Source organism: Carassius carassius, chromosome 22 (assembly GCF_963082965.1).
Source record: "Carassius carassius chromosome 22, fCarCar2.1, whole genome shotgun sequence".
NCBI lineage: Eukaryota > Metazoa > Chordata > Actinopteri > Cypriniformes > Cyprinidae > Carassius > Carassius carassius.
Genome location: NC_081776.1, coordinates 15,329,379 through 15,343,583, shown reverse-complemented (window position 1 = coordinate 15,343,583; position 14,205 = coordinate 15,329,379). Strand labels below are relative to the sequence as shown.

Sequence of the window (14,205 nt, the reverse complement as noted above, 5' to 3'; positions counted from 1 at the left end):
TTATTTGCACTGTTTGAGCAGGCCAGCAGTTTTTAGAAGTATTTGTGTATCTGTTGCTATGGTAATGGTTGAATTGGTGGAATAATATTAGATATCAAATTGAACCTGTGTATATAAAAAAGAAAGTAAATACGACCTACTGACTCCACACATACGCTGACTGTGTTTCTGGGGCTTTCATGGTGCAGGGTAAAACTGCCATTAAGATAATGCTATAAACAATTCAATTGTGTGTGAAGCACCACCAGTAAACACACAACAAAAGATGGCCAACCGAGCCAATGTCTAGAGCCACTTTTGGCCTGTGTCTCGGTTTTTGATTGTGTTGACTTCTAGCAAAGGCATTTCACATTGTGTCTTAATGTGTAGGGTTTAAATTAGTCAGATAATGTTATCTCTGTATAATTTAGTGTGGGCGTTTTTATTTATTAGAGCATCATTACTCAAGTCTTCAGTGATCCTTTAGAAATCATTCTAATATGCTGATTTGGTGCTTAAGCAACATTTATTATCATCAATGTTGAAAACAGAGGTGCTGTGTTATATTTTTGTGGAAACCTTCATGCTTTTTTTTTCAGAATTATTTCATTTAATGTTCAAAAGAACAACATTCATTTGAATAGTCTTTTACACCAGCTCTTTTTTGTGTAAGACATTATGTAAGTCATATTTAATCAACTTGGTGCTTTCTTGCTGAATAAAAGTATTATTTTATGAATTCAACTTTTGAACGATAGTGTATACTACTACTACTACACACACTAATACAGTATGTAATATATAAATACAATTTTTATTGGAATATTATATTAACTTTTATTAATATATAAATATAATTTCATTAGAATTAACTCTTTTCTGTGTTAAATTAAGTATATTTATAATTAACTTTTTTTATTATTAACTTTTATTTTTAAGCGTTACCTTATTTTGCAAATAAATATGGTGACAAAAATTGCAATTACATCACGCTGACTACAAACCAAAGCATACTTTTGACCCCAAAATGTCTACTCAAAAAGAAAAGTAATCTAATGTAAAACATTATTTAATACATAAAAATACATATTCACAAGCACACTCCTTACATGCTTATTTTAAATACATATTTTTACACAAACCTCTACCTCTCATCTCTCTCGGTCACATAAACATGGTTTACTTCAGGGCTGTCTCAGCCATGCAAATAATTATTTAGCAGCAATATTAGCAGCGTGTTCCTTCTTAGCGAAAATCATTATATGCCAAAATTGGACACAAAATCACTAGAAGCAATGATTTATTGTCTGTTTTCTAACAGAAATGAGCATATCATTGCACAGAGTACTGTTACATGTTAATGCCTCAGCTGCTTTGGACATAGGAAATTTGAGAATTTTTTTTATTTGATTTTGTGATAATCAGTGCCTTCCTTTCTCTGACAATGCATGTTATTTCTGACCTTCAGATATACAGTACTTATGAAGTTGATATGATGACGCCTAAAAATGCATACAGTCATATAACTTGTCAAAGCTGTGAACTTCGTAATTTATGCCAGCTGCGATATATGCTTTGAATGTGTACATGTGTCCTGATCACTCATGTGTGGGTTTGTTTTTGTGTACAAGTTTGTGTTATGCCCTCAGTGTGCCAACCTCTTCAACCTTCCCTGGCACTCAAACCCACAGAAAGAATAACATGCCAGTGAAACGGCTGGGTTTGTTCAATAGAGGAACTCTCAAACCCATTGCCCTGCCAGATTCAGTGTTTACATATTCAGAGAAGTCAGTCGGTGGCCGCGTTCTCACTTCATGAAGTTGCCAGGCTTACAGAAGCTCAGATGCTTTTGCACAGACTGTGTAAGACATGTTCTGGTTATGATGTTCTGGCCTTGATTCACTCGTTAGCTTCAATCTCCTCTTCATGTGGGCTTTGTTTACTTCTGTTTGCACACTGTGATGTTTATATGCTCTGAATTAAATAGTGATCTCATTGATTAGATTATATGCAATTACATATCAATTACATATATATATATATATATATATATATATATATATATATATATATATATATATATATATATATATTATAGATATTATATTCCAATTTCATTTCTTTCATGTTTTAGTACAAATGGTGCATGACATATTGAAACAAATGAAAGAGTTAATTCCCCTATTAGAAGTTTCAGCAATAGTAATCCTGATGCTAGCCTCCGCAGGCACCGCTAATAAGTGTTTCTGCTTATTTATTTTCAAGATATGAATGACACGTTTGAAAATCACTTTAAATAATCCATAAATAATCCATAGACGTTTTCCCCACAGAAGAGTCTAAAAGAAGTTATGGCAGTCTTCTTTAAATGGTGACTAGTTCTATGGTGTGCTTCAGCAGGGGGTTGTGTGCTGCTGTGAGCTGCCTGAAAGAGTGATGACTAATGGATGGAGAGAGATATTTTAGAGTGTTAAAAGTGAGACAGTTTAAACGAGTGGGAGATTTTGGCTGCCGAAAGGCCAAACTCCGGAAATTCTGTTTTTGGATCAAACTAACTATTTCTCTCACTTGTTTGAAAGCGTTATTCAGGACATGTCATGGAATGGAGTGCTTTGTTCTGGCAAGGATTTTATGTGAAATAGAGAGAGGAAAAAAGAAGGGAATGCAAAGGGGGGAAAGAGTTTCCTGTGAGCTGTATTCATCATATCCGTTGGAAATTAATGAGAATGCATTTATTTGTTAACATTTTATTTCAAAAGGTTACTGCTGACCTTTCAAGAAATAATTTTCCCACCTTAGGTCCAAAATGTCATATCTATCTATCTATCTATCTATCTATCTATCTATCTATCTATCTATCTATCTATCTATCTATCTATCTATCTATCTTCCCTATTATTATTATTATTTTCTTAAAATTCCTTCGTGAAGACGTAAAAATAGACTTTTTTTAATGACTGCTATATTTCCCCCCATTTGCTTCTGAGCCTGACAGGGCCAATTTGAGTGTTTACATATCCCTTCATTTTAATGTCAGAAAGATCAAACCATTGTTTTTAAAAGTGGGATGTCACAAGGTTGAACAGAAAATGAGGAACAAGGACAAATTCTGTATTTCGCACACTGTAAACTTTAATAGTGCATTAACAAAACTTGTTTCATCAAGTTCGCCTAATATAGTCTTCCCATTGAATTAAATATTTAAAGTACATAAATATTAAAAGTACAGATCAATTAAAGTACAAGACAATTTTCCAGTTTATATGTTGCTGCATTTATTTATATCGCACAAGAAATAAATCATTGAAGTATGTTCTAGCTTCATATCGACAGCTTTATTTTATCCCTTACATTTCATAGGTGAACTTCAATAAAATATACTGACCCAACCCAACAGCATGTTTCATCAATAAACAATGCATTCTTTATCATAACAACTCTACCCACAAAACAAGATATTTTAAGTAATGTTAAGAAATTTGCTTTAAGGCCAACATTGTGCCAAAAAAAAAGAAGTGTTTTTAGACAAATCTAATTCCAACTTTGCAGATATTCATTTTTTAAATATTAAATTCATAATTCATTTTACATTATATAGGCTACACTAAACAGACTTAAATCTAAATTGTATTATATCAGTCACAGAAGCACACAAATGGCACTGTTTACTAAAATGACATGAGGTTTCACATAGGATAAGTTTATTTCTGATCATATAATCTTATATAAATATCTTACCGGGCCAGCTGGCTGAAGATTATTAAATTAGCATGCAGGGACCTGCTATGATCTCGTGCATGCAGCTCAGTATTTATGAAGCCATTTGTCTTACTCCATCACTTTTTTTTATTTGAATAGCTCAATAGATGAATCCCCCTTTAAAGCATCCATATGACATCTGTTCTAGTTTGTACAGTGAACGATGTATATTATATCCCATAATGAGTTCTCAGGCAGCACCTGCCTTTATTTAATCTATTTATTTAAATGTGCAATTTATGAAAACTTTAAGCAGGCTGATTGAAGGATGCAGTATCTGTGTGAGAGGCCTGTTTTAAAGACCAGGATGTTAGCCCTGTCACATCTCTGTCAGCATGCCAAAATGATCTGAGTGGAATGACAGAAGGGCAGTTTCCTGAATTCGAGACGAGTTACTTTTATTTTCGGTCATCTCTTTTCCATTTCTTCTGGTCTTTCTGTAAAGCTGAAGTGCTGAATAAATCTGAAATAAGGAATTATTCAGGCCACCCTTGAGGTTAAAGCCGATTTTATTGCTCAGAAGTTGCTCTTTCATAGATCACAAGGCACAGTGAAGCTCCTAGCTATGTTTATTTTTGAAATATCTCAGACGTTTCTCCTAAAATCCCTTTTTACATAAATGAGACAATTGTTGACACTGCAGTAAGAGTGTAGAGGTATAAAATGAACCTTTTTGATGAGGATCCCCTTTGATTGGACTTCTGAGAAGAGTTTAACTAGAAGACACATGTGAGATGAAAGGGGTATCTTCTGATTCGCTGATGTTTCTAAGCAAAGGTCTTCCAACTGATCTCCATTCAATCTCATTGCTGTCTATGAGAAAGAATTGATATGCCATTTGTAATTTGTCCTTTTCTGTCTCCTTACATCTTCCCACCCCAGCATTGAGCGCGTGCCTCCAGTAGGAGGTGTTACTGAGTCACTTTCGAGAAGAGAGGAGAGCCACCTCATCTATATAAAAAGACTGTTGATGAGAGGAAATGGAAAAAGGAGGGAAAGAGGCTGTGAGTGAATGAGAGAACATGGCCAGAGTTTTAATGAAAGCGAAAGTGAGAGAAAGATGAAAAGAAAACCAAGAGATGGGATGCAGAGAAAGTGAACCAAACGGAGGGATGTCAAGATAGATAGACAGAGGGAGAGAAAGAATGAAAGAAACAGAGAGGGAGATGAAAAACATATGGGGATGCCACTTCATGAATCTTTCATCTCAGTTATTGAACTATTCACAAAGTAGCAGAGATTCATCTAGACAGAATCTCTTCATCTTTTTTCTTACAAAAATCAACACAATAAAAGAAGAAAAAGAAAAAAACTGGAGAGTAAATGTGTCAAAAGTATTTTCAACTATACGTATCAACTCATGCTTTTAAATTTGAATGGGTTTCAGGTTCTAATGTAGAATGAAAACTTGAAAAAGTGTCATAAAAGGAAATTAAAGGTGATATGTGTCATTTCTGCGCCGCTAGTGTCAACAAACTGAATTGAAAAAATACTAGTGACGTTTGCTAAACATATAATGCTGCCTCAAACTCACAGCACTGATTGAGACAAAACTTGACATGTTGAATGCACACAAAAAAGCAGAACAGATTCTTTGGAAGTCAGCCTACAATAAGATAATATTAAACAGAAGAGGAGAAAGTAGTTTCATTCACACACACACAAATGAAACAAAACAAAATACAGAACATAAAATGCAAAATCAAATTGCAAAACTGTGTTTAAAATTGAGGAGTCAAGTTCAAGCATGAATGGGCAGAAAAACAATTAAACAAGAACAGGAAAAAAGAGATGTGTAAACTGACTCATGCTGTGCCAGAGAATAGCTGACTGAAAACAGCAGTCAGTCACTTCAGGAGTCTATAATGCTCTACAAGAGAGCAAGGACATTCGATTGCAGAAGCAAATCCAGTAAATGAAAATAAAACATAACCAATTTTTTTTTTTTTTTTTTACATTATCTTTATAGATAGAGTGGCATTATACTTATACAACCCAGGTTTCCAGCCCTCAACTTTGCTTACACAATAGCACTATTTAATATGAAAACAATCTCTGAAACACTTATTTTAGACATAAATATGTCTATTTGTTTAAAAAGGTCAAAGGTGGGTGAAAAAATAACATCTTGGACTGAAAATTTATGCATATATATGCTTTTTTTTTTGCATGGTTCTTTATAATTATCACTTGTCAGACTGAATGATATCTCAGTGAAATCTTTGGTAAAAACCATGACACAAAGGTTGCTCTAACCCTTAATTTCATAAATAGTAGTAAACCTCCCTGAATTTGACTTAAAGGCTAGGAACAACACTGATTTAGCAGGATGATGTTTGTAGGACTTAAAACATTTTACCCAGACTGCATTAGTTGAAGATTCAGAGGAGTAGGAGGAATACAAGATGAATGTTGTCAACCAAGTTGTCAATTTGATAAGGCAGTCGGGATCGTCCATCATTGATTCCAGCCTTGCAGCATCTCCCTTGATGATATCTGCTGCCGTTGTGTGTGGTAATCAAACAAAGGCATCATTTGAAGAGAGGGTAATCTATTGTGACTGTTTCCTGCTAATGAGGTGAAATTAACTGCCCCTTCAATCCCACGTGGGTCGTAACTCTATCAGCGATGTGTGAATTACAGAAATTTAAACAGATCTTAGTCACCGCAGCGAGCACCGAGCACCGAGCACCGAAAGGATAGTTAAAACTAAAGTGTGTCATTTTTTAGATGTTGAAATGAATTCTTCTACGGTTTAATATGCAAAGACAACTATTTGTACATTTCTAAACATGTAAACAGCATGGTACAATTCAATTATCGTACTTGACTAGCCTGACACAGCTCCATCAGTTCAACCAGTGGCATGAGTTTGGGGCGGGACTATCTGTTTGTTCAACCAATGGGAGACTAGGAGCAGTGTTCGGGAAACCTGTTCAGAAAAAGTCATTATTTTTGCAGTCAATTGCCAGTAGTAGTGCAGAAATATATTGATTTGTATTAGGAGCCCAGAAACTTCATTATTTGGAGACGTTGGACAGTCTTTTTAATTTCAGTGGAAGATGGGACAAAGCAGAAGGAGCTATAGGAATGTTTAAACATTACTTCTGCTTGAAAAACTACTATTGATCTGCAAAGAGCAGTAGCACCTCTCTTGAAAGGTGTTTGGGCATTTTTTTTTTAAGAGAATGCTTATTGTAACGGCAATCTGAGCCTTTTCTGTTATTCGCCATTTCCAAGGGTTTGATACATGAGTTCATAACTATTATATATAACTATCATAACTATTTTAACATAAACCATTATACACTTAATCAAGTTCTAAAAATATGAAAAAAACTAACACAAATCCTTCTTCACATTATGTATACGTATTATACAGTATATAAAACTAGCCAAAGTAATACAATACAACATAAATAACACAAAATATACATACATATATATATATATATATATATATATATATATATATATATATATATATATATGAAACAAAATCACTCTTAATATAAAGAAAAGCATTTACAAGCATCTTAATGTTGTTACTTATTTATTCACTTTCTTTTGGTGGCACAGAAATAAACATTTGCTTGTATATTCATACATTTATATTATTTATTTGTGTATTTCTGTACGTTTCTTTGTGCTTATTTACAGTGATTTTCAGCTGTGCCTCGGCAGTTTTTAGGAAGCACAGAGGAATACACACAGCTGAGCTGTTTTAGTGCATTACTTGAATTAATTCATGCCATGCAAATGGTGCATGAGAAACCGGCAATATTTCTATTATTGTACCGATACAAGCCTCATCATGACATTTAGTGTCGTACAACACCGCTCATCTGTTCAGCAAGCCACCTCTGTATCTGATTAACCTACCAGCATGTTTCAGAAATTGTCATGGTTTAGGATTACTTTTTTTACCTACTACTTGTGCACTGTATACCTAGTCTTCAGAAATCATATGGTCACTTTGTGTGCGAAACAGGCCAAAATTCTCTGAGAAAGTCATTGTTTTTCTGAATTGTACTCTTCATCATAGACCTCAAATCTTATTTGTTGATGCACATATCACATGAATATATATATATATATATATATATATATATATATATACAGTATATGCTGTCGATGTGTGTGTGGGTGGAGACACTATCCTTTATTTTCCTCATCTCTATATTTACTTGCTTTTTTCCTATGTACTCTCATGTGCCTCTCTCTTATTGTTTTTCGCTTCACCCCCTCTCTCATTCTCCCTCTTTATCCATCTGTCTGCTGATGAAGCACATTTTTTGAAAAGAACCCCCTCCCCATTTCATCACGGGATGTAATAATGATGATGACGTGTGTGCCTGTGTATTTATCACTGGGACGCCCCATGGAGATCCCTGCACCCTTATATGTTCAGAAGTCATTTATCTGTTCTGTACCATGGAAAATATGATGTGTATTTGGACAGTGTGTGTGTATGAGTGGCACTGTATGCTTATATAGATGAGAAACAACCTATACAGGAAGGAAGGAACCTTTTAGGAGCTTGAAAAAGCTTTTTTGACCACAGAACAAAGTGGAAACTATCACAGACATATTCTCGCAGCTCTACAGGCAATCGCTTTGAGGTCAGGTTCATGGTTTCTCAGAAAATAGAATGGCTACACACACATTCACATATCGGAGTCCTTCATTACTACTGAAAAACTGCCAGAGGTGGAAAGAGTACAAAAATATTCTACTCAAGTAAAAGTACCATTACATTAATGAAATTTTACTTAAGTACAAGTAAAAGTACCAGTCTAAAAAATCAACTCAAGTAAAAGTAAAAAGTAGCTCATTTAAAATTTACTCGGAGTAAAAATTACTTAGTTACATTTTAACAGTGGGAGGGAGTCAAAATGGGACAGGCCAAGGGTGTCAAACTCAGTTCCTGGAGGGCCACAGTCCTGCACAGTTTAGATTTAACCCTAATTAAACACACCTGATCCAGCTAATCTAATCATTTAGGTTTATTTGAAAACTACATGATATGTGTGCTGGAGCAGGGTTAGAACTAAACTCTGCAGGGCTACGGCCCTCCAGGAACTGAGTTTGACACCCCTGGGATAGGTATATTAACCTCAAACTAGTTGTTTTTAATTAAAGGAATCAGTTATTTAGAATAATAAAACATTTGGGCTGTTACCAGGCAAATCATTATCAACAAACTCATCTTTTCAATACAAAGGAAATGCAAAAGCTTCATCGGACGTGGCATTTAGATGTATTTACACACTGTTTAGTGCAGGACAAGAATGCATTTAACCTGCAGTTACCAATGCATGAATAATGTTTTGATATGCCAGACATAAAATGTTGAATACTCATTTGAAATTATAAAAACTTAATTATAAAAAATAAAAAAAATCAAAAGATACTTTAAATGTGAAATTAAAATGGCCAGTATGTGTCAGCAAGTCACTGTTAATAAGTGAGTCATTGCGATTGAACCAAATCATTTAAACGGTTGATTCATTCAGAAACGAAACACTGTCATGTTGCTCAGAGATGCAAAATTTTGCTTTGGTGGCTGTGTTTGGAATAAATTTTTGTTGTAGAAATAGAGCAAAAACCGGCAATATGGTGTCTAAAACGCAAGTCTCTTAGTTTGCTGTCCTGTTGTAAAAAAAAAAAAAATATATATATATATATATATATAAATATATATATATAAATATAAATATATATTTAATAAATATAAATATAAATATAAATATATATATATATATATATATCATTGGCGGCTGCTGGTCTTTCAAAGAGGGGAAGCTCATTTTCGGCCTACATTATAACCCTCTGATGGTCTTCATTTGTAATGACACTCGGGGTCTTTTTGACCTCAGACAATAACATTTCATTTTGTAATAGTAAAATATTTAAATTTTTTACAAATATAATTTTACTCTGTTCAATTATGTTTTTACTAAACTTTGTACAGTTTTTGGAGGATTTAAATCTTTTACATTTCTATAAATAAATAAATATTTATTTAAATAGGCTTTTTTTTTTTTACAAAAAAAGAAAAAAGCATTTCAGGTAAAATTCACTTCATAAAAGACCCAGATTTCTAACTTTCATACATGGGGATACCATGGATAATTTTATAAGGTTTAATGTAAGATTTTTGCCCATTTTTGGGGAAATTCAGTTTAAAAATGGTAATAAATCACTTTAACCACTAGATGGCTATAGTGTGTGTGTGTGTGTGTGTGTGTGTGTGCGTGTGTGTGTGTGTGTGTGTGCGTGCGCGCGCACATTTTCAATCTTAGTTACCAATTCAATTTTGTGGTGGTTCTGCATTTTACAAATATCAAGAAATATTGCCGCAGTTTGTCTTTCGAATACACTTGAGAAATCCGCGATCATGGGACTGAGCGTGAAACAGCTTCACCGACTTCTTATGGTGCAGACCGCTGTCAGTCAAAAGGAGATCGACAGATCCTCCAATCATCACGCGGAAGCCCAGTCTTCATTCACCTCCAGAGACGCTGAGCGTCCGTGGGCGGGACATAATCGCAGCATTTATCCAATGACCGTCTAGCTTCGGAGCACTGAAAAAAACTGTTCAAAGAAAGCCCCATTGAAGTCGCTCGGCTTCTTTAGGGAAATGCACTGTGACGCTGCGGGAATGTATGAGAAGAAAATCGAGTCAGCCGACTTGTAGCTGATTAACACAATACATAATACACAATAGTACATATTTGACCGTTGTTTTTTTTTTTTACATTACGTGGGGTTGATGTCTTGTCGAGATTTTATAAACTGCTAGTTTGGTCTCCCTAGGCAAGCACAGCATACACAGCATAATAGAGTATAAATATGGGCAGGGGTTCACTTCATTTCCTTCAAGTTCAACTTCAGAATATGACGGGGTTTCGTTTTCAGCGGTGTCTGCACCACTAACGCCTGTTTTGTCCGTCTGCATCTGTCTTGTGATTTAAGCGCCAGTTTGCCCTCCTGCCCATTATTTACTGACATAGCTTCCAGGGAGCGATTTTTTTTTACTCAGTAATTAATGTGTTTTAAAATGTAGCGAAGTACAATACTTCAAACTAAATATACTTAAGTAAAAGTAAAATTACAGATTAAAAAAAATACTTAAAAAAGTAGAAGTACACAAAAAAGCTACTCAATTACAGTAACGCGAGTAAATGTAATTCGTTACTTTCCACCTCTGAAAACTGCACACAAAGGGATTTATTCACAGAGTTTACTGTGATTGTGAAGTAAACGCCAAGAAACCTGTTATCATATGCGATTGTATTGTGGTGGTTATCTGTCTGTGTGCGTGTGTGTGTTACAGGAGGTGTTGTGGATAAAGATCTCAGGCAGTATCTCAACCTGCGTTTCCAGAAGGGCTCTTTGGACCACGAGCTGCAACAAATAATTCGAGACAACCTCTATCTTCGTACTGTACCCTGTGAGTAACTCTTCATCCTGATTTTCTTAACCTTCAACACTGCTGCTCTTACTGGCTTGGTCCTCTCGGCCTTGCCACTGACTTATTGATTAAGTCTTGGCTGATGTTGTCTGATCACTGCAACAGGGTAGACACACTTGATTTTCCATAAATGAAATTGTTTCAAGCTCTGCAATGATGCTAGAGTGGATGTCAAAGCATTGGTATTGGGTTGGTTGCAAGGCTGTTTGCTTTCTAGCAGTGCTAAGGTGTGGATTTCTGCAAATTTTTCAGTGCAAATAATCAAACAGCTTTCTGTTGGTCAACACTGCAAGCAGTTGTGAAATCTGTGTGGGGAATAATTCAACTTTACGCAAAATTCCGACCATGTGGATTCCAATTGAAATGATTGAATTTTGCATGTGAAAATTCACATTCGGTTGTAGACGTGTTCTATTTAAAGGACCATTTTGCCCCTTGGAGTTGATTTCTAGAGGTATTATTGCCTTTTTGTGTGTTCATATTTTTGTCTTCCCATTGAAAACATTTTGTGTATTATTATTAGGGCTTTTTTTATTATTACGATATGACGATATAAAATGGATGGACGAAATTAAAAGTCTATCGATTCATATTGTGCTCTATTGTTTATTTCGTGGTGCCACAAAATACATTGTTTACGGCAATACGTTTTCATTATTTGAATGACGGCAGTCTTACATGCATTACATGGGGATGTAGGCAGACGCGTGAATAACAGCATGCGCGTGCTCATGAAAACTTAATGTTTGCATGCGTTTTTAATCACTGCAGTTTAAAACAACTGATTTTAGGTCATTGAAACATAAACAAAAGAGCTATATGCGCGCACTGTCTCTGTTTCTGTATGAGTGGAGTGCGTAAGCCACGCATCAGCTGCTAATAGAGCTCGTGACCATTTTTGTCGCTTTTAGCTTTGAACAATTGCATAAACACTTATATGCATCCTTATATGCAAGTATCCTCATAAACACAGTCATTTAGGTCTTAAGGGAATGTAAACAGTTGTGAAAGAAAGTGCAAATGTAACAGTATATTGGATCCGAACTTCGGTCTTAAAGGGCAAGCTGTCTAATATTCATCCTCTCTGCCATTCATGAAAATCTCTCACTGCTTTTGTAACTAGAATAAGAAGAAAATAAATAAATAATGCTAATGCTAATGATTATGTGTATATATACATAGAACATATACATATACATAGAATATTTTTTACACAATGTATTTCTTATTTATTGTAGTTTTTGTCCTATTGCTTGTAATTCGTTTCTTGTTCTTATTTCATCACTGTCTGTTTATGTATCTCCAGTGAGCTTGAGTTTTTTTTAGTTTTTTTATTTTATTATTTTCTTGTATTAGTTTGATTTTGGCATTGGTGACAAGTAGGGCTGCTCCGATCACGATCGGCCGATCGTTAATGCGCATCTCGTCAGTAAAACTGGTTCTCTAATCAGCGGTAAGTTTCCTCAGGTGCGTGATTTCACATAGAGAGCCGTTGTTAAACGAGAAGATGCGCAAATAAACGCTGAAAATGAACGTGGATTTGCGCATCTTCTCAGTTAACAATGGCTCTGTGTAGTAACAGCTGCTCTGTGTGAAATCACGCACCTGAGGAAATTTACCGCTGCATAACGATCGGCCGATCGTGATCGTAGCAGCCCTAGTGACAAGGATTATGAAAATTCTATGGAATCAAATCTTAATATCATAAAAAACCTTATTAAAAGAAAAATAACTATATCAAGATTTATATCATTATCGAGAAATACAATTTATCAAATCCCAATTTATCAAAAGCTATTTAAGTTTATTATTTAAATGACTATTAAAAAATATACAGTATTTTATGCAGTATTGTAAATAAATAGGCTTTAATTGGAATATTATCAGAACTAATATATAGAAATACATCAAATAGCACAAATAGAAAATACTGGGAGTTTTTTTTTTTTTAGCATTCACATATTGGGTTATTTTTGTCACTTTAAGTGGCAAAATAGTTTTTTAGATTTCCCTGGACCCCTGGTTAAAATCACCTTTAATGTAGGTCCAAACCAAAGAACCCACCTTGATATCAACAATCTTCATAATCTAAGATCTTTAAGTCAGTTAAAACAGTTTTTTTGTTTTTTGCAAATTGAAGGTCAAAATTCACCAAACTTAACTTTAGTATGCAATAAAGCACACAAAGTCTAGTGCAACCACCCAGTTGTGGTTGAAAATACACTTAAAGGGTTAGTTCATCCAAAAATGAAAATTAGGTTGCGTTTTACTCACCCCCGATGCATCCTACAGTAGGTGTATATGACTTTCTTCTTTCAGACGAATCCAGTCGGAGTTATATAAAAAACTGTCTTTGATCTTTCAAGCACTATCGTTGTAGTCAGTGGGTGTTGCATTGCTTCTGTACAAAAATAAAAAGTGCCCTTCCATAAAAAAAAGTGTCTCACATGTAATAATAACTTGTATCTAGCTTGTGCTCACTGTTGTAAATGGAAGCAGGTCCAGGCAGATGATGTATGGAGGTCAGCTTTGCGCCGCTCAGAAGTGACACACGCGGAAATGCAGCGGAGAGATCAAAACAAAGGATTGGTAAAGAAGGATGTCGAAGGATTTAGGTATAAGCCTAGAGTAAACTGGTTTTCCTTTGCTAAAGTAAGGAAACTTTTCTTTTGATCCTGTAAACAAACGTTGGTTTTAACAAGACTCAGCGGCGCATGCAACACTGATCACATACATCATGCTCCCAGAACTGTTTCTGTGATGGCTCAAGCTAGATTAAAGTTATTATTACATTTTGAATATGGATATTTTTCTTATAAAAATGCGATTTTCTATTTCTTTCTCTCACTTTTTTTTATGGAAGGGCACTTTTTATTTAATGTCTTATGGACTGATGCACTGCAAACATCCATTGACTGGAACCATAGTGCTTGAAAGACCAAAGACAATTTTTAATATAACTCAGACTGGATTCATCTGAAAGAAGAAAG

The 14,205-nt window shown here is 34.8% G+C and overlaps 1 protein-coding gene across 1 annotated transcript in view; it reads left to right on the top strand.

The window, feature by feature from the left end:
- The window catches only part of LOC132098401 (membrane-associated guanylate kinase, WW and PDZ domain-containing protein 2-like), a 36,328-nt gene extending 24,877 nt beyond the window's left edge, over window positions 1-11,451 (top strand). The window contains exon 2 of the mRNA XM_059504523.1: window positions 11,078-11,451. Within this exon, the coding sequence (XP_059360506.1) occupies window positions 11,078-11,202 (125 nt within the window). The 3' untranslated portion in view covers window positions 11,203-11,451. The remainder of the gene's footprint in view (window positions 1-11,077) is intronic.
- The last annotated feature ends 2,754 nt before the right edge of the window (window positions 11,452-14,205 follow it).